At 46.7% G+C, this 27,468-nt stretch overlaps 1 protein-coding gene across 1 annotated transcript in view; it reads right to left on the reverse strand.

Annotated features, from left to right (window-relative positions):
• The window catches only part of ELMO1 (engulfment and cell motility 1), a 472,781-nt gene that overhangs the window by 380,340 nt on the left and 64,973 nt on the right, over positions 1-27,468 (reverse strand). Inside the window, exon 2 of the mRNA XM_032785439.2 lies at positions 1,833-1,983. Coding sequence (XP_032641330.1) covers positions 1,833-1,910 — 78 coding nt within the window. The 5' untranslated portion in view covers positions 1,911-1,983. The remainder of the gene's footprint in view (positions 1-1,832; positions 1,984-27,468) is intronic.

Genomic DNA, 27,468 nt, shown 5'->3' on the forward strand with positions numbered 1-27,468 from the left:
GCTATCTATTTATGACAAACCCACCAAAGCTTGAAAACTTGAGGGTCCAAATTCGCAAGGATCAGCCCTAAATTTGATTGTGCATTGTGAGTTGCTTTCATGGAACGGCAATCCAACTCTCCCAAGGAAAGTGTAAACTTAACCGACACCAAAAGTGGTCAAGTGCACAAATCTGAAAAAACTACAGAGATTTTCTTCTCTAATCTTTGTCAGTCATTATTGATTGATTGACATCAATAGCATTCAAAATTTGCTAGGTGTTTTTCAAACACAGAAGGCAGCACAGTCCCTGCAACAAATAGTTAAAGATCAAGTCAGTTGCATTCCTGACAACAGGATGGTCTTGTACCTTTAAAATACTACCTTGTCTTGCAAGAAAGAAATGTGTTTGGTAGGATTTTTCTTCTTGTTTCATTTATATAACCTCAGAGTTATTCAATGGACCTCACCCTGTCAGGTAGGTGGAGTTTTTAGAGCTTCTGGAGGCAGTATGGTCTACTGGATCAGAAAATGGACAGTAATTCAGGAGAACTAATTTCTATTCCTGTCTCCGTCACTATGTGACCTTAGGTAAGTAATTTCACTTCTCTGTGCTTATTTCCTTTTCCACCCTTTGTCTGTCTTGACTATTTACATTGCAAGCACTTTGGGGCACTAAGTATTTTACACAGCCCTTAGTACAATGCAGCCTCTAAAATCAGGCTGCTATTGTTTTGACCAATTTCCCAGTACCTTTTTTGTTGCAAATGCCAACAGACACTAGTCCCATTGTAGTATAAGGCTATCAGGCAAAAAATAGCATGAAACCGATCACAGGGAATGCAGAAGTTAGGACCCCCGTTTGGCAGAACGTTTTCAGCATGTACTTACATTTCCTTCATTTCAGTACAACAAAGAATATACTGAAGTGTTTGGATGCATCAGGACCTAGGTGCATTAGGGAAAACTTTCAAGGGTTTTCTTTTGTATGAAATATTATTTACTGAAATAGTAATCTGCTTTTCACCCTATGATAATCTATACAAGTAACAACCTGTATGGTTCATCTGTTATGGCCCACATCTAATATATTATGAAAAAGGCCACTTTTAATATTAGTAATATATATGCCAATATATGATCTCAGGTAAATCCAAATAATAAAAAATGCCACTCACGTAACATTTACATATAAATTATTTAAGTTTTGTTCCATATACATTTCCACAAAAGGTTTTCCCTCCATAAGTTTAATAAGTCTCTCTCTAAATACTGCCTTAAAAACAGTTTTACTTCACCCCTTCAGCTCCCTCCTACCACACCCCCAAACGAATGACGTATTTTCCTCCCAGTATGATATGTATTTCAGATATTTACTCAAAGTCCCCTGGTTGAACAGGACACTGCCTATATGGCATCTGCGTAGAACCACAAAATTCTCCTGTTTGCACAATATATTACCATTCAGGTATCCAGACCTCAAAGGTCACTGCAGCTACTTATGATGGAAATATTTTGCATTTACTTCATGGTTTTTCATCTGTAGATCTCAAAGCACTTTGCATCAGGATTTAAGCATCCTTATTATAATTTTACAGATAGAAAAACTGAGGCACAGAGAAATTAAATGGGTCACACAATGAGAAAGAATGCCTCTTTTAAACACCTGCTAAAAAACAAACAGCCAAACGTAGCAAAACACCAAACCGAGCAATACAGCCAGAAGGTTACACACATTCTATATGCACTATTTATAGGAATCCATGCTGTTAAACATACAGGTGCCTCTAAGTAAACGTGTGTACACACTTTAAGATAGATATCTATATTAGTACATAGAAATAGGTACTTACTTGATCAATTTCCATCAACTTGGGGAAGGCACCTGGCCATTCTATAGCCACCTTCACTATATCAGCAGGAGGTGGCATTGTAGATGCCGCTGTTCTTCAAAGCCAGTAAGACTGGACACTAAATATTGCAGAGAGTCTCTTTCATTCACACCTGCAGGGAGGGAAAGAAAAATACAGCACAGTTCAGCCAGAATTCTAATGCTGCTTTCATTTCCTATGTATTGCCTGGCTCAGCAGGTGCATGAAAATATGTCTGTGTCAGAGAGAATGCAAATATACATATAGCAAAAGCATAAACATAAAACAATGCCACCGCACACTGTACAGCTAGCCAGCCTGTTAGAAAAATGGCTGAAGCACTGGAATGTACTGTGAATAATAGTCATGCATTGGACAGTTTTAAATAGAGAAACTATTTTTAAATGTTTTTAAATACGGTTAGTGAAAAGCCACAAACTACAAGAGGCTGAACATTACATTTCACTTCTGGAGACCCAAGGAGCCTGATTAAATTTACTGATAGAGCTTGCACTCAGCTCTCCAAAAAGAGAGATTGCCCGGGAAGTTATGGCCAGGAAACACTGTTTCTCTTAACTATAGCAATGATCTTCTATGTGTTCACAAATAGATCACTGCGCTATAGCAACCAGGATGTCAGGAGAAAGGCAGAATGCACAGCGTTTTACACACACACACACACACACACACACACACACACACACACACACACACACACACACACACACACACACCCAACCTAACAGATTCAGAAAACCTCGCACAGAACCGTAAAATACAAACTCAGAGCTTCAATTTGTTTACTGTGTAATAATATATATAGCATAGTTACTAGCGTATGTAATCAGACAGTTTATATGGTGTTGCTGCTGCTGTGCAAAGAATAATAACAAAGGTTTCACAGCTATAATGGCATGAGATGTGAAGTTTTGAGGGGAGGAGAATCCCAACTTATCCATTGATATATAGACGTTAAGCTTTATTTCCTGTTTTATGTTTTCCTTATATGATGTAGCCAAAATTATCTCAAGAAAGTCCAACGATACAGAATTGTTTTCCTGAGTCTGCTGAAGGCAGCTTCCAGTGCCTCTACCACAGCTTAGTGTTGCAGATCAGGGACCGGCAGTAACCAAGTAATCTTTTTTCATAACCAGTGCATCCTTCATCCACCCTTGTATGATGACATTCACATTGTCTGTCAAGTTATTCATTTAGATATGTGAATCTCCAAGTCTTCTATGTGTGCCAGTGAGAGCCTTACGCTCTTGCTGCTGCTAAATACATTATAACAATATACACTTGCCAAAAAGGACCAAAAAGGAGGGAGTCCTCTGGAGGACGGCACTTGTCCACCTCCTTACAAATAGAAAGGAGAGGTGCATACATGATAGACACAGACACACCACATTAGCCAATGAAGATGAGAAAGAAAATATAGAAGAAGGGTGGAAGTTGGGAGAATTTCAGACACCTCATAGAACGGCAGTACAAAAATGGAGTCCCTGAACACCCCAGTAAGAAACTCTGCCACACGTTTAGTATACCATCAGCTGTGACAGGATGACAAGCTTCTCACCAGGCACTGCTCCACACCTCTTAGGGTGCTGTTACACCTCCCACCCTACTCTTTTTGATGCTAGCTGAGGTTTAGTCCTCAGCAGATCCTGAACAGTTTTCAAACCCCTGGAAACGTTCTATTACACTACTAAAAGTACTAATAGGAACATTTCATGAGTGTTAACATTTTTCATTGCCAATGGACAACACATCAATTCAACAGCAGAAGAATCCTGTGGCAACATCATATTAACAGCGTACTACATGCATTGGCAGGGCAAGCACCATGGCAAAAACAGAATCGAAAAGCAAAGTAAAAAAGACAATGGGTGTGGGTGGAGGAAGAACTATGAGGCTTCTTGGGGAAAAAAAATGGAGAATGTTGGTGATATTTCGATCTAGGTAATACAAAACCTGTGGGGAACGTTAGAGCAGGTGTGTCGGCAAACCTATGGCACGCGTGCAAAGACGGCACGTGAGCCGATTTTAAGGCATTGCTGCGTTCGCAGGACCCCAGCAGCAGAAGGTGCCATTAAATCCTGCCCTGCCCGACCTACTCTCCTCCACGCTCCACTCCCCCGCGGGTGTCAGGTATGCAGAGCATAGGCATGCAACACAGGGTGGGCAAATGGCCCCACTCTCCGGAGAGGCAAGCCGCAGGGTCCGTGCTCAGGGCCGGAGCTACTGGCCGGAGCCAGCAAGCTGACAGTCCCCCCTACCTTCCCCCCCTGGACCATGCCACGTGCGCACAGCGCTCTGGGGTGCCAGGACTGCGCCCGCTCGCCGCGGGCAGCGTTTTTGGCTCCACGGCGGAGGCAGACACACCCTGCTCAACCGGACCCTGCTGCTGCTGTTGCAGCTGCTCTGAGGGGCGGGTCCAATGGCAGGGAGGTGAATAAGGGGTAGGGGGCAGTCAGGGGATAGGGAGCAGGTGGTTGGATACGGGGGTGGATCCGGGCAGTCCCGGGATCTGTTCGGAGGGGGGGGTGGATACGGTCAGAGCAGTCAGGGACAGGGAGCAAGGGGGGTCCTGGGGGGGCAGTTAGGGTGGGGGGGTCTCTGGAGGGGGTGGTCAGGGGACAAGGAACTGGGGAGGTTGGATGAGTCGGGAGTTCCGTGGGGGCCTATCAGGAGGCAAGGGTGTGGAGAGGGGTTGGAGCAGGCAGGGAGCAGGGAGGGGTTGGATGGGTCGGGAGTTCTGGGGGTCCTGTCAGGGGGTGGAGAGCAGTTGGATAGGCATGGAGGTCCCGGGGGTCTGTCTGGGAGCAAGGGTGTTGATAAGGGTTGGGGCAGTCAGGGGACAGGTAAGGGGTAGGGTCCTAGGGAGGCAGTCAGGGGACAAGGAGCAGGGAGGCTTAGATGGGGGTGGGGTCCTAGGGGGCAGTGGTCCAAGGAGGGGGTAGTCTGGGGACAAGAAGCCCGGGGGGTTGAGGGTTCTCAGGGGGGCAGTCACTCAGCCCTCTGCACTGAGCCCTGACCCCACCTCACACATACCCTGCCCTCTGCCCTGAGGCCCGCACCCCCAAGACCCCTGTCCTGAGCCCTATATCTCCCTCTGCTTGACTCCTTCACCCACCCAACCCCAGCCCCACCCTGAACACCAAACGGGAGCTCCTGCACACACATTCCAACATTCCCACCTGCACCCTTCACACCAAACGAGAGCTGCCCTGGTAAGCGCCCCACACTCAAACCTCCTGCCCAGACCCTTCACCCCCCAGCCCTGTGCTCAGTGCACTCCCACCCTCAGCTCAGTGCAGAGAGAGGAAGAGAATGGGCTAGAACCAAGGAGAAGGTAGGTACCCACTGTGTGTGTGCAGGGCTGGGACCCCAGACTGGCAGTGGACTGAGCGGGTCCAGCAGCCAGGATCCCAGCTGGCAGGAGCTGGCGGATGGAACCCCTGAGCAGCAGTAGGCTGAGACACTCAGCCTACTGCCGGTCTGGGGTCCCGGCCACCGGCCCCGCACAGCCTGCTGCCGGTCTTGGGTTCTGGCTACCGGACCCTTGCCAACCGGGGTCCCAGCCACAGGCCCTGCTCAGCTCGCTGCAGGCCTAGGTGAACAGAACCCCAAACCAGCAGCGGGCTGAGCAGGTCGGCGGCATAAGCTCAACATTTTAATTTAATTTTAAATGAAGCTTCTTAAACATTTTGAAAACTTTATTTTATAATACAACACTAGTTTAGTTATACAATATATAGACTTATAGAGAGAGACCCTCTAAAAAACATTAAAATGTATTACCGGCACACAAAACCTTAAATTAAAGTGAATAAATGAAGACTCAGTATACCACTTCGGAAAGGTTGCAGACTCCTGGGTTAGAGAGACCAGGATTAAGCATAAGCAATCCTGCCATGCACCAGTGGTGACAAGACACAGAAAGATCCACTTTTTTCTAGCACCACACAAGGAATTAGAAAAGTACAGACAACAGTTATATACTGAATTTTATTCTCCTGCTCCCTACTTCATTGTCAAGCTTCTGCCTAAGACTTTCCCCAGCCTCCCTCTTCTCCCCGACTTCCTGTTACAGATTTAAAGAAACAAACATACCAATTTTATAAACAGGGCTATAGAAGGCATACAAAGCACACTCCCTACTCCATACTTACATGTGAACAGGGGCAGCTCCAGGCACGAGCATGCCAAGTGCATGCCTGGGGCGGCAAGGCACAGGGGGCGCTCTGCCAGTCGCCGCGAGGGTGGCAGGCAGGTTGCCTTTGGCGGCATGCCTGCAGAGGGTCCACTGGTCCTGCGGCTTCAGCGGACCTCCCGCAGGCATGCCGCCGAATCCGCGGAACCAGGGACCTCCTTCAGGCAAGCCGCCGAAGGCAGCCTGCCTGCCGTGCTTGGGGCAGCAAAATACCTAGAGCCACCCCTGCATGCGAACACACTTTGTAACAAGATGAGATGTAGGAGCAATTCAGTACAATCTTCTCCTCTCTGCCTATGGCATTTAAAGGGAAGGCAACTCACAGCCTGATAATCCCCTTGGTGGTCAAACTAATTGTAAGGCCAGCCATGAAAGTTGGGAAAGCTTTGATTCATGATTATTTCTAAGCAAAATAACATAATCCAGCTGTAAATCTACAGGTAACATCGACTTATGTACAAATGGGGAAATTAACCCCTGATTTTACGTTATTGAATCCTGGTCCATCTTAAACAATCCTGCAGAGGTGTGAAAGTAAAACACATAGGTCACCTTAACAACAGTTCTTTCTTAAACCAAATTTAGCTTTGGAAAAAAACAAGACCCTGTGTTCCATTTATGGTATAAAAGAAAAGTCCACAGAGATTTTTAGAAAACACCTTATCTTGACTGATTTCTAATAGAAGTTGGTATAGAACAATCCTCTGCATAACCCAAATGTTGGAATCATAATCAGTTCAGCTGATGTAAACTGATGTTTGAAAAATTCTGACAAATTAGCTCATTAAAGTGCAAATTCTAAAAATTAAAGCTATAACATACAATGTATATTCCTTGAAGAAAATATGGTGCATTTCAAGCAATGTATGTTGTCCTTTGGATGGTCTCCTATGTTATCGTAATGAACTCTGAAGCTGGAAATGAACTCTGAAGCTGGAAATCAGAATATCCCTCATGTAATGTGTTGCAAAATGCATGAGATCAGACACTTAAGCACCCAGTTTACCTACCTGGCTCTGAGAGATTAACTCAATATACGAGCCAGTACAGCATAAACTCCATCACTGTGCCAGTGATTTATGAATTGCCCTTATTTATTTATTTTTTTAAACCACACATAAGCAGATTGCACATGAAACACCGGATTTTGGATTTGTAAGAGATGAGTGCCATGAGAGAATGTAAAATAAATAATATTTTGCATTTCTATTGTGGCTTCTATGCAAAAGATCTCAATGCACTTTAAATAATTAATATTTATAATTATCACTCTGTCCGCATGAAGTAGGAAGTATTATCTTTATGTTACAAATGGGGAAATGGAGACTTCAAGAGGTCATATGACTTAACACCTAAAAGAAGTCTATGTACGGCTGAGAACAGAACTCTAGTCTCCTGACTCCCACTCCTGGGTTTCATCCTCCAAAAAAAACCAAACAAAAAACCGCACCACATTTCCTGTCTTTCACATGAGAGAACTAGTGGTCAAATATTAGTGCAAGCTCACTTCACCAGCAAGAAAATTAAAGGAGTTAAGGATTCAAAACCAACTTGCATTTGAGAATTTATTAAAGTGTTTGATGCTTTCTCAGGATGCCCACAACTGTGAAGCACCATATTCCCCCGCTCCTCCACACTGCACCACCTGTGTATGTGCGCACGCACATGAGAGTGTGTGTGTATGAGAGAGAGAGAGATTGATTTGCTGAGGCTAAACTGAGTGTCAGCTCCCTTACACCCCCAATCTGTTAACCACTCATATAATCTCCTCTGAGCTTTGCTAGCCCTTACTTCGCCTTGCAGGTTAACATTTGGTGTACCCCAGTCTCCGAGCTTCTCTGATGCATCACCATGGAGCATCCAGCCCCAGTCACTGAGTACTCACAGTAACTCACCCTTACGGCGAAGAACAAGTGAGTAGTAACTCCCAGGTTTGCTATTCTCAAGGAAACAGCCAGAGGTGAAAGTAAGCCGATACGATATAGTATGGCGTACTGACAAGAGCCAGTATGCTGTGCTGGACCGCACTGGCTTCTGCGGCAGGGGTTTAAAGGGCTCTGGGCTGCCTGCGGCTCCGGCGGCCGGGCTGGGGCCGGATTTAAATGGCTCAGAGCTCCCCGGGCTGTGGGCAGCCCAGAGCCCTTTAAATCCTGGCCCCAACCCAGCAAAGCTCGGGGTTCCCCGCAGCGGCCAGAGCCCCAGGTCCTTTAATTTGCCCCTGAGCCCCAGGGGGCTCCCAGCTACCTCTTCAGCTGGGATACCCTGGTTGATTTAAAGGCCCTAAGGCTCCCAGCCACAGTCGGTGCCCCACGGCCTTTAAATCTTGAGAGGCCACATCTCTTCTGCTTGAGGCCATGCCTCTTCTGGGTGAGGCCACGCCCCCCTGAGGACTCCGGGAGTACCAGTAAGTCCTGTAAGTTACTTTCACCCCTGGGAATGGCGTACACACAGTTTCACTGGCACAACTCAGGATCACACCACAGAGATATAGTTATAATGAAAGAATCAAATTTATTATCAAAGATAAAGATACCAAGAATGGATAATGGAAACAGAAATGATCACATATAAAACACAAGTATAGCACACTTCTTGGAGTCTAAACATGAGATTAACAGGCTAAAATCCATGTCTAAAGCAATTTCTCACCCAGGACAGGTTGAGATTCCATTTTCATGCATATAATCACCCAGTGCCATTCCTGTCCCTCAGTTATAGTCCAAATATATATCTGCAATGCACTCCCCAAAAAGAATTTTTTTCCCCCCTAATGTTCTCTTCCCGTTAAATCTGCATTTAGCTACACTGGTGCTTGTGAATGAGACAATGTTCAATTTACATTTCAACAGATGGATGAACAAACATCTCTGGTCTGGCAGAAAACCTGTTTCTCCACTCTGCTAGGGATTAACACCTTGATACAAATTTTAAGAACACATTGTAAGCACACAGACATAAAACACTTAAAATATCATCAGTACATACATCAATGACTAGCATGATCCCAGCCTCCCACTGAAGATTCCACATGACACTCTTTACAGATACTATGACAGCAAATGTGTTAGGTGTAGCAAGTTTGTCAGGCCTGACAGGAGTTGCTGACACAGAATACAGGTTTCAGAGTGGTAGCCGTATTAGTCTGTATCAGCAAAAACAACAAGGTGTCCTTGTGGCACTTTAAAGACTAAAATTTATTTGGGCATAAGCCCACGAAAGCTTATGCCCAAATACATTTGTTAGTCTCTAAGGTGCCAGGAGGACTCCTAATTATTTTTGCTGACATAGAGTAGTGAACCCTTCATCAATTGGGACCAATGGGCCTCCTCTGTGTCACAAAGACTACATCTGCACTAGAAGTGTGACAGTGGCAACTGCGCCACTGTAGCGCTTCCGGTGAAGCCATCTAAGGCTTCGGGAGAAAGCTCTCCCTTCAGCATAATTACTTCACTTCCCATGAGAGGCGTACCTATGTCAGTGCGAGAAGCTCTCGCACCGACACAGCGCTATCCACACCAGTGCTTAGGTTAGTATAATTTACGTCTCTCCGGGGTGTGGATTATTCATCCCCCTGAGCGACATAAATTTGACCAAAGTAAGTTCTAGTGCAGACAAGGTCAAATTGCCTTCTATATTTTTGATGTATAAAATATTCAAGAATCACATGGATCTGGGCCAGGTGACCACTTTGGAATCAATCCCAGAAAAGGTTTTTCCTCGGCCTTGCTCAAAGAATGCCCTGGTGCAACCAGCTGAAGACGTGTGAATAAGAAAACATCACTCTTCATGAATCTCTCCAATAACAGGTAAGATAGCACAGAGTGGGGTCACACCAAACTATACAAATCTGCCATTTATAAAGAGGAAGCATGACCTGCTCTTGGGATCTTACATAACCACATCTTATCAAATCTAATCAGTTTCCTCTGCTGAGCTCAAGAGGCCAAAGCAAACAAAAACTAAATGGCAAATTTAGCTGAAAGGTCCCCCAGAGACCAAGTCTGATTAACAATTTTAGAAAGATAATCCAACACTAGATTAATATACCCAAAAGAGTTATTTCTGGATTTAAACTGCAAGTCTGAACAGCCAACGCTGAGGAGTTGTAATATTCTTCTCTGCTGTCTCTGACAGAAGGCCAAATAGTGCACTGAAGCCAGAGCATTGGATTTAAACTTTATATACATACAGAGGCTTTCCTGCTTCTCCCTTTGCTTTGGTTATGCTCTCAGTGCTATTCTCCTCTGAACCTGAAAACACACACAGTTCCAAGAGACCCAAGTCCATAACACTCACAGATGCTTTGACACAGTGGAAGACAAAACCAATTCAGGATCAGGGTTGCGGCAGCAGAGGGGGCAGGACATTTACCTCTGTGGAAATGCCCACTCAGGGACCTTTTGCCCCTTCTCTGCCTTCACCCTGATCACTGGCATTCTAATATACCCTCTCATAAAGTCTGATCCAGCTTCCACTGACTTCAGTGGAAAGATTCCCATTGTCTTCAAAGGGAGTTGGATCAGACCTGTGATTTCCAGAATAGGCCATTTCTTTGACATCACATTGACAGATCCACATCAATAATCCACACAAGAGGAACCTGCAGTCCACTGTGTGTTCAAAAAACACCACTTCTTCCATAATCTGTGTTTCAGGAGGGACTTGCATGAAAGGAAGGTGATTGTTAAGTACAAAGGCAGGGGGAGAATTTCTGTAGTCAGTGAGACTGTTTTGGAGAGATTGAGGACGATGAGTTACTTATCATTGGACTGATTTTCAGATAATTGTATTCCTTCTTCCCACCTCCATGCTCACAGCACTCTGACTTTCCAACACTACTACATAGATCTATTCTGTGGAGCATATATGGATGTGATGGGCTGTTCACACCCACACTAGCCTGGAAAGGGTTAATGACACACAGAAGGGGCGAAATAACCTGATAGGCCACACCTAAGGGAGGATTAGGCTTTGTAAGCAATCCCTGATTGAGGATAGAGCTCCCTTGATCAAGAGGGGCTGGTATGAGGTCAAGCAGTGAGGGCGGAAGGAGGAAACCAACAGTCCCCCTCTGGGCTTGGAGAAGTAAAGAGAGGAAACCCAGGGAGAAAGAAGTCCTAGGATCCTGGCCCTGATGGAAGGGTTTACCCAGAAAGGTGGAGAAGAACGCCAATGGGAGGCAGAGTAAAAAGCATCCCCAAGGAAACAGCAGCGAGGTTAGAGATGGTCAGAACGTGGCTGCTAATTGTAGGGTCCCTGGGTTGCAACCTGGAGTAGCGGACAAGCCTGGGTTCTAGTACCACCCACTGGGAAAGGGCACAAGATTGTTGGAAAGGTCAACCAATTAGCAGATTCATAGGGATGTTGATACCCTGGAAGGATGGACTATATACTCACCTAGCCTGAAGGCTGAGTCACAAAGAAAGAGTACTCAGAGTCCTGGAGAGTAAGAGAGGCTATGGAGTGAGTGAGCAACAGAAGGAGGCGCTAGGCTGGACGAGAGCTGATCCCCAGCCCCAGCAGTGAGAGAGCCCTGTTACAATCATCATGTTTTATAGGCATGCTTTTAAAAGACATTCAGTCCTAAACTAGAGACAAAGGAAGGTTTCAAAGTGTGATGTAAAGGTGACCTGAGATTTAAAGATGATGAGATATCAGATGGACCTGTACTTCTGGGGGGTTGGGGGCACTGTTTTTGTTTAGATGTTATGTATAAAGAAGGCCTGACAGATTGGGGACTTGAAAGAAAAAAAATTAACACCCCACTCCCCACTTTTTTTTTTTTTTACATTGAAATTCATGTCCTTTCTACCCAGTGTTTCCAGGACTACTGTGTGGATGCATAAACTACAGAATCTCGAATGGGGTAAAAAGGCTATATTACCTCTGCATCTGGCACCGCTGCAAGCATGACTGGCGTGCTGTGTCTAGTTCTACTGACAAGGATGCCAGCAAACTGGAGAAGGGTCAGAGAGGTGCCACAAGAGTGACAGAACAATTAGAAAACATGTTTCACAGTGATCACCTCAAAAAGCTCAATCTGTTTATCTTAACAACGAGAAGGTTAAGGGGTGACTTGATCATGGTGTAGGCCTGAGTCTCATTTACACTAAGAGAGCCTCCTTACACTACTCAGGCAGACGAAAGAAGCTTTAGTATCACTAAGAATCAAGCCAAGTGCACAGAGTAAGGAGGTTGGGGCACACATGGATGATATGTCAGAGAGGTAGGGTGGAGCAAGTCCATAGGGAGCTTTGCAAATCAGGAAGGCAATTTTGAATGAGATTCAAACATGAGTCAGAAGGCAGTGGAAACAACAAAAGAATGGGAGTATTTACATACAGTCCCATTTTCTGGCACAAATGTGTCTAGCTGTAGCACGTGGGACTCCCTGAAGTTTAGAGCAACTAGGGATTTAGGAAGAGTATATAAAAAGGAGAAGCTATTACAGTCGAGATGCTAATTGTTTAAAATGAATTAGTTCACTTTGGCGGAGCTTATTAAGGATGAATTTTGGCTGCATTCCAGAAACGATAAGACACTTGAGTTGGAAAAGAATAAGATAAAGGTCACCTACAGTTCCAAAATTTCTTGCCAGAAGCAAAGTTAAGGAGTGGTGTCAGAGATGTAGTACAAAGAGGACTCTTTATCCTGGTGTAGTCTCTGAAGCATTCAGTAAAGTTATAATACAGGCAGGAGTTGCCCATAAGAACAGAGAGATAAACGGGAAACAGAGATCACAGAGCATGGGAGTCGAAGATGGTTTCAGAGTTAGGAGACAGCATGATAAGGGCATAATGTCTAAGGGCTTGGCTACACTTTCAAGTTGCAGCGCTGGTGAGGGGGTTACAGCGCTGCAACTTACCAGGTGTCCACACTTACAGAGCTCAGCCAGCGCTGCAAACTCATTCTGCACGCTGGCTGTACACCTTGTTCGCTACGGGTGGTAGCGAATCCAGCGCTGCTGATGCAGCGCTGCTCATCAGGTGTGGACACTCACCAGCGCTGTTATTGGCCTCCAGGGTATTAGGAGGTATCCCACAATTCCTGTATACAACAAACCGGAAGGTACTCCCGCGGACTACTTATCTAAAAAACAAAACACAGCTGCTCTTGCTGCAGCGAGCGAGCGAGGCTTTGGAATGTTCACAGCTGTTTGCTTGAGGAGACAAACAGCACGGCGGGGGAGGGAGTCCGTGGAGAAGCTGCTTATCTGGTCTGAAGCCTTTTACATTTAAGAGTGATTGAGAGAGGGTGGGGGAAATGGCCAGAATTTGCAAGGCAGGGACTGTCACACATGTCCTGCTCAAAAAATTCCACTCTCTTGTCTCCCGCAAGCTCCTGTCACACTCCCCCCAACCCCCTCTTTTGAAAAGGCACGTTGCAGCCTTGAATGCTGGGATAGCTGCCCACAATGCACCACTCCCAACAGCGCTGCAAATGCTGCAAATGTGGCCACACTGCAGCGCTGGTCGCTGTCAGTGTGGACACACTGCAGCGCTGGCCCTACACAGCTGTACGACCACAGCTGTAACTACCAGCGCTGCAAAAATGTAAGTGTAGCCATGCCCTAAGGCTGGAAAAAAGCAATCACTTGTCCTTCAGGGGAAAGGTTATATGGAGGAGAGAGATAAGTACAGAACCAGAGTTACTCTGTAATGAACAATAGGAGGGGCAGATCCACATCGCTCACCAGAAATAAAAGAAGGAGAGAGATTGGTTAAAGTTAGAATCCCTACTGGAGACACCACCCTCTTGCTTCAGGCACTCAAGGAGGAGAGAGATTGAACATAAGTATTAAAAGTCACTCTGGAATCAAATGCCAAGAGAAAAAAAAAAAGGTTTCTGTGACCTACAGTATGATAATGTCAACAGTCATCTCGCAATATTGAAAAATAGCTGACTTCTGACATCAGGAAGGCTATGTTTGTGGAGGTGTACTTGCCTGTGCTGTAAGTTAATATCATTTCTCTCTTATGGGTATTGAAATCAGTTCACCAAAACAGCAGCCAGCACTCACAAAACCATAGGATAATAGAAATGTAGGGCTCAAAGAGATCTCAAGAGGTCATCTAGACCAGTCCCCTATGCTGAGGCAGGATTAAGTATACCTAGATGTGTGTTCCTGAATCCTCTAAGAGGAGCTTGGTCATTTTGGGTATGTCTCCAGGGCAGGTGAGAGTACAACTCTCAGGCTGGCTAGACAGATTTATGCTAGTGGGGTTTGAGCTACTGTGTTAAAAATAGCTGTGTGGACATTGTGGCTTGGATCTTAAGCTCTCAAGCCTCGAGCTCCAACCCAAGCCGCAATGTCCACACAGTTCTTTTTAGCATGCTAGCTCAAACTCTGCTAGCTTAAACCTGTCTAGCCAGACCAGGAGGCACACTCCCAGCTGCAGCAGCTGTTTGCAGCTAGTAGAGGAAACAGCATAATTTCTGATTATAATCACTAAGGCTAAGATTTTTATCATAGTTATTTTTAGTAAAAGTCATGGACAGATCACAGGCATTAAACAAAAATTCACGGAAGCCATGACCTGTCTGCGACTTTTGCTGCTGCAGCTCCATGGTTTCGCCCACTACCAGGGCTGGGAGCTGGGGGGTTCCCCCTCTGCCCACAGCAGGTGGAAGCTGCAAGGTGACCATATTTCCCAAAGAGAAAACGGGACACCCCCAGCCGCTCACCCGAGGGGTCTCCTTCTCCTCCCCCCACCCATGTGCAAGGCTGTCACCTGTTGCTGGAATCCTGAGGAGGGCCCCCTCAGGAGCCTGTCACCTGTCACTGAAATCTTTCAGGGGCTCCTGTCGCTGCTGTCACCTGTCACTGGAACCCTGCCAGAGGCCAGCTGGCTGCCAGCTCCTGAGTCCTGCAGCCCCTGGGGCTGAAGCAGAGAATGTCACGGAGGTCTCTAGAAGTCACAGATTCCATGACCTCCGTGACATAAACGTAGCCTTACTAAACACTTAGTAAAGAGCTTAGCTGCTATACTAATGCAGGACAATGTCAATAACCATGCAACAATGCTGCTGTGTTCAGACAGGACAACTTACTCCTAGCACGTGGTGACTTTGGAGGTCCTGAGTGCAAGAGCTTCAACAAAACAAAAAGAGGAACTATCAGCACAGAAAACAATCTGACATAGTCAATATTAAGTAAAAAATTAACATGGATTAAGGTTACATCTTTTTGTACCAGCAGATCCAGGCATTTTAGTGTGGGACTCTCCCTTGACCACGTCCCAAATGAGAGAACCTCCCTAACCTGAGACAATGACTCTAGTCTAAACAAAGACAGGTCCCAAAGTCTTGGCCTGCCAAACCCACAAACCTCTAGGGGTGAGAAGCTGTACAGCAAAGCAAACAGCCCTCTCTTCAAACAGTAATGTGGCTGCTGGAGGCAGCTCAAGAACAACATAGCCTGTACCCTTCCCAAGTGACATGAAGGAGTATCCACTCAAGAATGCTGCCGCCTTTAATAACAGCTCGGGCTGTGAGACTTCAGAGGTTAGAATCAACCCCTTCTCATCTATGATAAAATTCAGCATGATCACACAAGCCAGGATTGCAGGTCAATAGTTCACTGTGTGGTCTCCTCGTTTTTTTCTTTTAAACTAACTTCAATATTACAAATCTTGATTGGCCATGGGGGAAAAGTGATGTAGTCACTTCACCACTCTGTGCCTCAGTTTTCTTCTCTACACAGTGGAGATAATGATACTGACCTCCTTTGTGAAGCATTTTAAGATCTATGGATGAAAAGCTTGATATGATAGCTAGGTATTATGATGATTACTTCTGTTTCATCAATGACTATTTTGTAATGAAAGAAAACAAGGTTACTCACCTTTGTAACTGTTGTTCTTCGAGATGTGTTGCTCATATCCATTCCAGTTAGGTGTGTGCGCGCCGCGTGCACAGTCGTCGGAGAAACTTTTACCCTAGCAACACTCGGCGGGTCGGCTGGGCGCCCCCTGGAGTGGCGCCACCATGGCGCCGCATAAATACCCCAGCCAACCCAGCCACCCTTCAGTTCCTTCTTGCCGGCTACTCCGACAGTGGGGAAGGAGGGTGGGTGTGGAAGTGATATGAGCAAGCACATCTTGAAGAAAGCACACCAATTACAAGTGAGTAACCTTGTTTTTTCTTCCTCGAGTGATATGCCTCATCATCCATTTTCAGTAGGTGATTCCCAAGCCTTACCTTAGGAGGGTATCGGAGTGAACTAGGCACGCTGGATACCGCCACTCAAAGGCTGCGTCGTCTGAATCGTTGTAAACCCCAACCGAATAAAGGTGGTTTGGGGAAAGGTTGGAAAAAGTTAAAAAAATGGAAACCCCGTGAAAAGACCGAGTCTACAGTGGCAAATCTCTGGATGGGCACGTGCCCAGAAGCCGCTGAGTGAAGCTTGCCCATGTGGAAATCGCGCTAAAGGCGAACCGAGGGAACATCGAGCTAGCGCGTAGCCATTGCGAATACAGGCCGTTGAACCCAAGAGGAAATCCTCTGGGAGAACTGGTAAGACCTTTCATCTCGCATCCGCAACGGCCACAAGAGCTGCGAAGATGATCTTCCCGCGGCTTTCCTTTCCACATAGAAAGGCTATGCGCATCTGCGCACATCCAAGGTTTAGCTGCTGTTCTGCCCATGCCGAGTAAGCGAAGCCATTCGGGAAGAATAACCGAAGAAAGAGTGTTCCTGCTAGTATGAGGCAGACCACCACCTAGGAGGTAATCGCCGTGTGAGTCGCAGTTGTACTGTCTTATAAGACGATGTACGGAGGTGTCTACAGTGAGGGCCTGATAGCCGATGACCTGCTGCCTACAGGTGATCACCACCAAAACATAATATATGCTCGCTCCTTCCAGCAACAGTAAGAGGAAAGTTCAACAAGTCGCAAAAGCGGCCAGCCGGCAACATCATCCTGTTAGAACTCAAGTTTCAGTCCCTAGGCGATGGGGCGACTGGTGACGCAGCGGCGGGGATATAGTACGTCTCCATGCCTTCATGAAAGCGAGGACTAATACTGTGGAGCACATGTGATAAATGTTTATCTGCCCGGGTGCTGCAGCTGGATATTCTCCCCCGCTGCCAGGTTCACCTTAGAGGGAGTGAATTCAGCTCCCAGGTGACCCTTCCGCTTAATGTACAAGAGTCATACGAGTGGGGTGTCGGGATTGAGATCCTTACAGAGAAGGATCCGTGACGATTGCTGCATCTCGTGCAGGCCGTAGAAGCCGCGTCCCATATTGGCACATATCGTCACCGGTGGTGGACGAGGCTTCCGCAATTTGCCGAAGCGTAGATACTGACACCGGAATTGGAACTAGTCAAGAGCTCGTGACAGCGTCAGCCCGATAGCAGGACCGAACGCCGGGTGGAAGGGATCTGCAGGCGGGTGACGGGAAGTCTTGCCCACGTTGGATCCTGTAGTGATATCAGGTCAGGGAACACAGGGAGGGAATCCAGAGTGGGCCTGACCGACAGATTCCGAGACTGTGGTAGTTAGCAGGTGCTGCCACGCAGGTCCTTCGATTCAAGATAGATACTATTCGTCCACCTGCAGAGCTGTGAGCAGCGACCGGCAGTGCACGCACAGGAAAAACGGAGGGACCAGCATAAAGCATGCGGATGAGTCCAGGGGCAGGAGGAACAGCCTTCCATTTCATGCGAATCCACGTTGGCGGTAGGAGCACACTGAATGACAAGAACGTCTTCTGCACTATGTACCTGTTTCGGAGAGATAGGAAGAAAGAAGTCTCACAGAGCGAAATCCCCCGCCTTTGAAGACGGAGTAAATGAATGTACCGTGTGGGCTGTAAACAGGGAGGCCACCGATACGACCCAATGCTCGTGCTAGAGGGAAGCCGACCTTGCTCCATACTTGTTAGAGATGGCGGCAGCGCCGATTCCGCCAGGGATGTTACACGGAACTCGCTGGAGTAGAAGGGATACGCCACCTGAAGGTCCACTCGGAGGCTATGCAGAAGTCTCCACATGTCTGACACTAGCCCTCGCAGAACACAGAGAGGCGGGATCGGTAGTACCTCCCTGCTGATTGATTAGGTACATAAATTGACCGTATGATGTAACCGCTAAAGAGGGCGGAGATGAACGACAAAGGCGACGAAGGTTGCTTTGGAAATGTCGTGCATAGGCTATACAGATACAGACTACCTCATCAGAAGCACCGTATGCATTATGGGAGAGATATCGATCCGGTCGTGCGTGAGTGACCACGACCACCTAGGGATCTGCCGGGACGAGTACGGGACACCATAGATTAGGGCATACGCCGCGAGGTCGAAGAGGTGTATGACGCGTCTATGACGACGTTATCGTTATTAGGGGATATAGAGAGACAGCGTTGCTATGGAGGAAATAAAATAGGCTAGTCTCACCACAAAGGCAACAACATAAAGATAAGACCACGTCCAACCACTACGAGTCGCACCGGGGGCCAAGCAGTAGAGGACACATGGAGAAGGAAATCGTTTGAGAACAGCAGCGTCAAATAATAACCAAAAAAAGAGGATGCCCCCTACCTGTCACAAGGCATCTGGGCCAAGACTTGTAGTGGGACCACGTCCTGAAAAAGGACCGCATGGAGCCTCGGCGAACATTGAATAGACAATGAGCCAGTGAGAAGGGACATGTCATACAGAGGGCACGATAGATTGCGCCATCGACCAAGAGCGAGGAACAAGATGCAGTAGATCGTGAAATAGGCTATTTAGATGAGACGCGACGCACACGAGCAGACTCGTAGATGAATGAGAAAAGCAGCTCAGGAAATGCGAAGAACTTAGCAAGATAAAAACCTTAGGTCTCTAGAAGCGAGGTGAGAAGTCCTTGGATAAGCTCACCTATGAAGTCCACGTCAACGATGGTTAAGATGAGACCTGACTTCTCCGCAATGATGACGGAAAGAGCCCAAGCGAGCCGAGGAGAGTGCTCGTGCGATCACGAACAAGTGATGAACGCGAATCGTGGATTTCCGTCGTAGTGCGCCATTTTTGTATGGATCCAAGTCACAGATTGGACCTAGATAGACTACGATAAGATCAATGTAATCTGATTGCCTACTTTGACGAAGGAGTCTATCCGGTCGCCACCGACATCGCCTATTCATTTTGTTATATATGACAACACTGGGGCAGTAGAATCAGCACAAGAGGCGAGTACTGCTTGAAATCGAAAGTGGTAGTGGTTGATTGTGAAGCCCAGAATGTAATTCGCGTACCATAGGACGTGATGGAAGAAGATCACTACTAGGTAGATATAGTATCTGCCGGAGCGAAATCCTTCATGTCAGACGGGCTAGAAACGCGTACCAGTACATACACAGGAATCCAGAATGTACGGGATAATATTCAGGGAAGACCATGCATGCCGCGAATACTTCAAACTTGCGTAGCCAGCCACGTTTTTCGTTGAGTCCTGGCGCGCAAGTCTAAGAAAGGTTTCGGAGACTGCACACCTTGGACTTGGGATCAGGAAATATGTACGAGAGTGTAAATCCGCTTCCCCCTCTTGCGCCATGGTAGCGAGTAACTTCCTTCTATGAGCTCCGTGCAAAGTAGAGGAGAGCAATTGAGCAGACATACACTCGTATCAGCATTAGTAGTTGCATACGATTGAAGAGGGCGCTCACGCATGAACGGACGGAAGCCGGGAAGTGGGTGGAGGCGATTAATCAAACTGGAAGTGGTATGCATAGCTCACCGTGCGTAGCAACCACAGTCTGAAGATTGATGAAGATCCCATTTTCCGCCGCAGCATGCCGTAGTTAAGTAGCCAGAAGAGAGCCGTTGACCAGGAAGAAAGGACTTCCTGTCACTGAGAGTCTGGTAGGAACGACACCATATAGTCTTAGTGAGAACACCCTTACTATCGGGCGTTGACCTAACAAAAATTGCCCTTGCTGATCCCGCGGCCTTAGACGGACCGACGCTACATCTGCCACGCGCCGTGCAGACTGCCGCCCTCTCAATGCCCAACCAGCCTGTACACGCTCTTTCTATTGTGTCGCGTGAGCATGAGTTTCGAGGACGACAAGATACCGCGAGGAGGCCGCCACGAGGCAATGGGGTCGAGGAAAACTCGGCCTACGCCCATGGGTTACACAGGCTGATGACATTTACCCCTTGAGGGGACTCATTCACAGAAATGCACCTAGCTCTATTTCCTTATAGGCTTGCAGCCAGAGGTGACCCGAAGTTTTTGTCCGATTAACAACCACTCGCTCCGTCTACCATAATTGTTATATATCTTTAAGGTGCTACTGACAGATTTTCCTTCCGTTCGCCATCCATCTGGCCAGGCCTGGAGCCAGAGATATCAGAATACTCAAATCGGATAAACCTGAGGCCACGAGTCCAGGCGAGGCTGTGGTTTTCAATAATACGGCCAACATCAGAGAGCTAAGCTTGTGATGAGAGAGTACCGTTGGCCAACACTTTTTCGCCATTCCATCCAACAAAGTCTCACATATATCTTTACCTGAGTTGCGCGAGTCCGGGAGCGACTACAGTAAACCCAGGCGGAATCTCAGAACACCATACAGTACCAGTGCTGTATTTAGACCTTAGTTTTAGAGCGGACTCAACTTATGAGCCTCATATGAGAGCCACTTTCCGGTAAGCTCGCGCCACCCTGCCATGTACTCTTATGAGACCTTAATACGGCCAGCAGTCCATCAGGAGAACATACCCCTGAGCGAGGTTAAAATTCTCTCTTTGGAAGTTTCGGAGCAGCCGCCCCTGTTAGGTCCGATTTTGCGCTCCCTCCCGACAAGGTTGTAAACGACTAAAGAGGAGGCGGGAAGGAGGAGTGACATACAAATGTTTATTCGTACCCACCCATGCCGGTAGGATAAACCATGTACCTCCTCTCCTACACCCTTTAGCCGATTCTGCGACCATTCGAAGACTGAAAGTCTAGCATGATGGATAACACCATTAAACAAGCCACCAAGACTGGTCTAATTGATATATATGGCAGCGAGAAGCCATAGCACTACGCTGTCGGAGGTGTCACGCGAAACCAGGACTGCTGAACACACAATTAGAGGTAGTCTACCTCTGGCACTTTCCACTCCAACCAGAGAGTTTAAATGCGTTGAGGAAGCATAATCCACGGCGAGAGAAACGGTCCTGGTGGTTCTCTCAATGCTCATTGGCGAATGTCACAGAAAAAGAGCGCACCCTAGGACTCATCGGCTTACAAAATCCAAGCGATGACGGAAGTAGGGATAATATACCGGTCATGGTCCTAATGCACAGTCAATCCATGTGGGCCAGTTTCCTAGGACTCGATAGTGCATTAACAACGGGAGTCCTGCGAGGATGAAGACCTAGACCTTGACTCAGCCCGGAAGGCGAGGGCAGGGATATGTGCATATCCACGCCCTGAACATACGAAACAAGTGGTAGGGTGCCAGACGTCCGTACAAGGGGAAGCATCCTCTGGCCCTTGATAGGTATGTGACCCAAGGGATTTCCCCACAGAAGGCCATTGAGCATGTCCGCATCCCGACCGGACCGTGCACGTCAATCTGAACAAGATGCCCTAGCGGGCATGTATAACAGTACCTCTTGGCCCGGACCTAATGCAGTATACTAAGACACGGCATGCAGGAAGGCCGAGCGCGGCCTAGACCATTAGAGCGAGGCACCGAGGAGACACCTAGGAGGAGGCCTGCAACTGAGGCACCGATAGGGTACTCTCGAGCTCTGGTCATCGGGATATACGCCGGAGGGCGTAGACAGGTATACATGGTACCATAATTTTTCTTATTTATGAGGTACGATTGAGAGGAGAGTTTAATAATGTTTAGAGAATTGGTGTAAAACAATGGACTAGAGTAGTTTGAATATGAAAGGAGGTAGTAGCTTATTTTTACAGAAACATGCAGCAAACTGGTTGCTACTTTAATTACATTAGTCAATGCGAACCCACGACCTGAAGAGCGTTTGTTCGTTTTGGAGCAGGACCTGACAATCACTTGAAGATCGCAAACAAAACACTGACACACGTCAGTAGCCTCTGTCCTGGAGTGTTATACAAGACTCGCGAGACCTATTACTCTAGCAACATTAATCAGGCGATATGCGCATCACGTGAACGCCACGGTCACCTTGTAAGTGCGATTGCCTAAAATCGAGCGGGAGACTACGCGAGAAAAACCTTATGAAGGTATGCGAACCATATTAATTTCCAGGAATCAGCAGAACAGGACGCTGAATAAGATGGATCCGCTGCGTCAAGTGAGAGTGAGCAAGTGCAAGTTCACATATCAGCGAGTTACCCACCGCCTGAACTGATTGCGAGTGGAACAAAAAACCCCTGACGCCGGAGGATCTGCCAGCGGCCGTACAGGCATTGGGCGACCTTAAGAAATTCAAGGGGCAGGTCGGCCATCGGAATAACTCAAGCCGCCGAGATGTAAGACAGAGAGGCGCCAATGAGAGTAGGAGACGGTGCTTGACATCTGTAGAGGAGTCGCTCACGGACGCCAGCTAGTTGCTCTTTTAGAGCAATCTTAACTGCAATACGGAGGCTAGCAGAGCGGCACCAGCACGTCGCCGTGAAAGGGTCACAAGTTCAGAGGCAAATAGAGAATCATCTCCCCCGCTGAAAAAGTCGCCACGTGCACCTCATGAAGTAGAGGGTTAGCTTTCGACACACACAATCGGTATGCTGTGTAGCTCCACAAGGCCCGCTGGAGCTCGACAGCCCCTCGGGGCCCTCCCCTGGTAGTCAACTGGAGGCCCTAGGAATGCGCCACTGCGCAACTAAGTAGGACGGGGCCGGGGTCCGGCAGCAGTGCTGCGGCCTTCGGTGCAGTCTCTGCTGCGTTTGCGGTCCAAGACGAGGCTTAAGACCAGGTATCCGAGGCTTAGCCGACTCGACCGATCTCTGGAGAGAGTGAGCCGCGTGGCTCCTTCGGCGTCGCTGCAGGCACGCGTCGCAGAGGAGCGCGTAAGCAGGTGCGAAGAAGAACCCGTACATGCTCGTTCTCCATGATAGGGATGACGGACGCGTCATCGCACTTGTCTGCGAGTACTAAGTAGCCGCGAGGTGGCAATCGACCGCTTCATAAGGAGCTGCCAGGAGTCTTAAGCGTACCCGTCATCCTTCTTCCGTTCCAAGCTAAATGGCCGTTGCAATGTTGTGGCATTCTTATAGAAGAGTGCGATTGAGCCCAATGCAGCGTATATAAGACACGGAGTCAGGGATCACTCACCTGTCGGTCACTGAGCGCCTATTGCAGCCTGAGAAACACGAGGCTTAAGAGCGGAACGCGAGCGAACCAGGCATGGCTAGCTGCACCTTTAGGTACGCGGGTAATGGAAGATCCTCAGCTCTAGGCGAAAGAGTATTGACTAACCAAAAGCGAGGTGTCACGTTTGACCTATTGGTAATCACTAACAACATATGAGGCCTACGTAACTGTCATAAACTATTAACTATGTACAAACCAAGAACCGATTACAGAATAAAGATCAAAACCGAAGGAAATATCAGAGGGCAGTTAAAACTGCATCTCACTGTTCAAACAAGTATCCGGACACGGGAGCGGATAAGAAGGAACTGAAAGATGGTCGCGGGGGTCGTGCATGGTATTTATGATGGACCTTGTGGCGCCACTCTAGGGGGCGCCCAGCCGACCCGCCAAGTGTTGCTAGGGTAAAAGTTTCTCTGACGACTGTGCACGCGGCGCGCACACACCTAACTGGAATGGATATGAGCAATCACTCGAAGAAGAACAAAAGTTGTTAGCATGCACTTTGTGTTTTGCTGGCTATCTAGTTTCTTCCTTTTTAAGAGTAATAATTACAAATGTCCCCCACACCTCAACAACCACTATAATTAATGGAGAGCAACTGATGAGGGCAGAGCTATGCTTCCCTGTCTCCATAACTGGCTGAGGTTTCTGCTAGAGCATCTCAGGAATTATGATTACTTTTGCCAAGAGTGCTCAAAACACTCAAAGTTCCCAAACTAGCTGATCGAGGAACCAAGGAACTCCTCCTCCCACAATCAAAATTACAGTTAGAACATTGAGGACTAGACTGTGCCAGCACATTATTCTGAAGAGTTACTTATGGCAATTTCCCTCTCAGAAGCCAGAACATTAATCACTGGTTGCTAATACAATTCAACTTGGATCAAAACAATAAATTAATATGAACCAGTTCTTGTTATACCTTTACATATAATAAAAGCAAACAAAGTGTCAATGATTTAGTCTATTATTCTCTTGATTTCAAGTAGGGTTACAACCAAATATTTTACCTGTTTAGAACTTAATAACACACTGTCTGGGACACAAAGCCCTCTACAGGAGCAGATGAGAATGACAGTGCCCTGGATTTACAATGGTAAGTATGTGTTTTGAAATTATTATAAAATAGTAAAAATCTAGCCCTGTGATTGTTGAATGTTAACAATATTTTAACATATACATGACTGCCTAGAATTTCGCCCTTTGCCTATACTGTCTAACAAACCGAAACCCTTCTGCTCCAACAGCACAGGACTCGGCCATTTGGTCTACAGGAGAATCTCCATAAAGTGTACAAAGGTTTCTGATATATTGAATTTTGGGATTCCATTCAGGAGAGGGAAATGGTGCACACGCACTCATGACCTCTCATCAGCTTATTATAATATATTTAATTAATTCCATGCTTTACTTATAATTAAATCCAGCAGTAAAGACAAGAGTATTTGGACGAAGTCTTTGGATATTTTTAATGATCTGATGATTGCTAGGGTTAGTATTTTGAGAAAGGTAACATCATTTTTTGAAGTCACTTGGGAGTGAAACCACTGTCATTCTTGGTTTCTGAGTTTAGCTTTCCTCATTTAAGTCTTGCTATTGCATGTAAAGGAAATCACTGTTTGCTCAACACCGCTCTCAGAAAGTCCACTCAGTGAGAAGCATTTCAATTGGGTTTCAAAATGAAGTTTTCTTTTGAAGTGGGCATGTCTGAGCGTCATAGGGGATAGTAGCGGCTTGTTGAAAAATGGTGTAATTGTGTGAAAATGAATGAAAGGTGCAATGTAATGAAGTGTGAACCAGTTTCCCTCTCATTTCAGTATTGATTTAACATCAGAAGATCTCTACTGGTCAAACAATAAATGTACTGTTTAGCTATTAAACAAACTATTTGGAGCAGGACAGAAAACTCTTTGCAGCCTGCAGTAGTGGGCTCCCTTTAAGATAAATAAAGTCACCTTGCAGCAAAATGGTAGCTCACAAGCTTCAGTCTGCTTTTATTTTTATTTTTTTTTAAAATAGCCCAAACACAGAAATACTATTCATAGTTTGCAAATAGGATGCACGAGAGTTTTCATAAAGCTGCAGTTGACATTCTACTAGAACAATACTCCACTTTCTTTTTCAGCATCACATTAACCTTAAAGGCAAATCACATTCCATGCTCGTAGAACCATAGAAATGAGATATCAGTCTTTTGGGGGGCCTGCTATTCAGAAGTGCCAAATACCCACAACTCCCATTCAAGTCACTAGACTTAGCACCTTTGAAAATTAGGGCCTGAGTGTATCTTCCTGTTAGTGTAAAATTGTTCCTCACTATATATTCTCCAGTGCTTTGTCCAGTCTAGTTTTAAATGATTGCTTTGAAGACTACTCCAGTACAATAGTGCTCACTTAAGACATTTTTCATGATAGTCAACCTACAGGCCAGATTTTTCATTGCTCTTTCCTGCACTGGGCATAGGAAAGGGGTGGGGGTAAAGTAAGGGGGATAAAAAGATAGTTTGAAGCCACCTTTGCATCTCCCAAATTCTAGGCTGGGCAGTGGACCTGCCTGGCCCCAAGGCTGCTCTAAGTCCATGGCTGGTAAAGAACAGCCAGAGTGCAACACACGGCAGGCAGACCTCCTTCCATGCCTGTCTTGCCCATTACTGGGGGCTGTGAGGAAGCCCACCAGAGGGTTATTACATGAACTCTATGCCAGGCACAAAACCCACCTTCTGACAGGGGATTTCTGCAGGGGAGGCTCCCGCTGTGTTTGTGGGCCCTGTGCAAGACCAGAACAGGGGCAATGTAGGACAGAATCTGGTCCTACATTTTAAAAACATTTTTTTTAAGTCTGCAGTACTGTATTTGTGAAACATATAAACACTTTGAAGTGCATATATAGTGCATTGCCTGTACAATTTTGTTTACTCTGAACAAATACAATCATGCAAATGTAATTAATACCAAGTGTAGGATAAACTGAGGAACAGTGATAAGTTGTATGTTGGTAAGTGACAGATCAATTGCTTTCCTCACTGTAACAAAGTCATTGGTGTATTCCTTCTATCTGACCTTATGCGGTTTCTTATTTTCATGTGTCTCATACAGTTATTCATCACCTTACCAGCAGACTGCTAAAAACAGGCAACAATGTTTGCTCACAAAGTGATAAGGTAAAACAGGGCTGCCCAGAGGATTCAGGGGCCTGGGACAAAGCAATTTGGGGGGGCCCCTTCCATAAGAAAAAGTTGCAATACTATATAATACTATATTCTCGTGGGAGCCCCTGCAGGGCCCGGGGCAAATTGCCCCACTTGCCCCCCGCCTGGGCGGCCCTGAGGTGAAAACCAACTGAAAACAAACCTTATGTCCATCAGCCTCCAAGCTTCCTTTTCTCCACAACACTGATACCGAGAACAAATATTGAGCATCCTCAGTAATTATACATAGCTGAAATCTATCTAAATGGATAGAAAGTTGGGCCAGTGCTTAGCTTTAGCCTGGGATTTGGGGAGTCTTGCATTCTAATTCCCAATCTGCCACAGACTTCTTGCATGATCTTGGACAAGTCACACAGCCTCTCCAAAATGGGAAAAGCAGCACCGGCCGACCTCACAGGCATGTTGTGAGGGTAAACACATTAAAGATTGTGTGGTGCTCAGATACTACAATCATGGGGGCCAAATAAGAACCTAAATTAAATTATTCACAAGATGGCAGCCCACATATTCAGTGGTGCACCTCACTACGAACATATGACATGAGCACTATGGGATACTGCACTGGCTGCCTACTGGTTTCTGGAAAGAGCTTAGTGTGTTAATTGTGCTCTATAAAGCCCTAAGGGTATGTCTACACAGCGAAAAAACACTGCAGAAAGTCTCAGAGCCCAGTTCAACTGACTTGGTGGGGGGGGGGGGGAGCTAAATATAACAGTGGGGCTTGGGCTGGGGGTGGCCTCAGAGCCTGAATGTCTATTCTGCTAATTTTGGCCTTGCAGCACAAGCCCGAGTCAGTTGACCCTGGCTCCGAGACTCACATTTGGGGGTGGGGGAGGGTGTCTTGCTGTGTAGATGGACCCTAAATGTCTTGCCCAGCTGAGAAAGTGCCTGTCTCCCTGTACCTCACTAC

This window comes from Chelonoidis abingdonii, chromosome 2 (assembly GCF_003597395.2).
Source record: "Chelonoidis abingdonii isolate Lonesome George chromosome 2, CheloAbing_2.0, whole genome shotgun sequence".
Classification (NCBI taxonomy): Eukaryota; Metazoa; Chordata; order Testudines; family Testudinidae; genus Chelonoidis; species Chelonoidis abingdonii.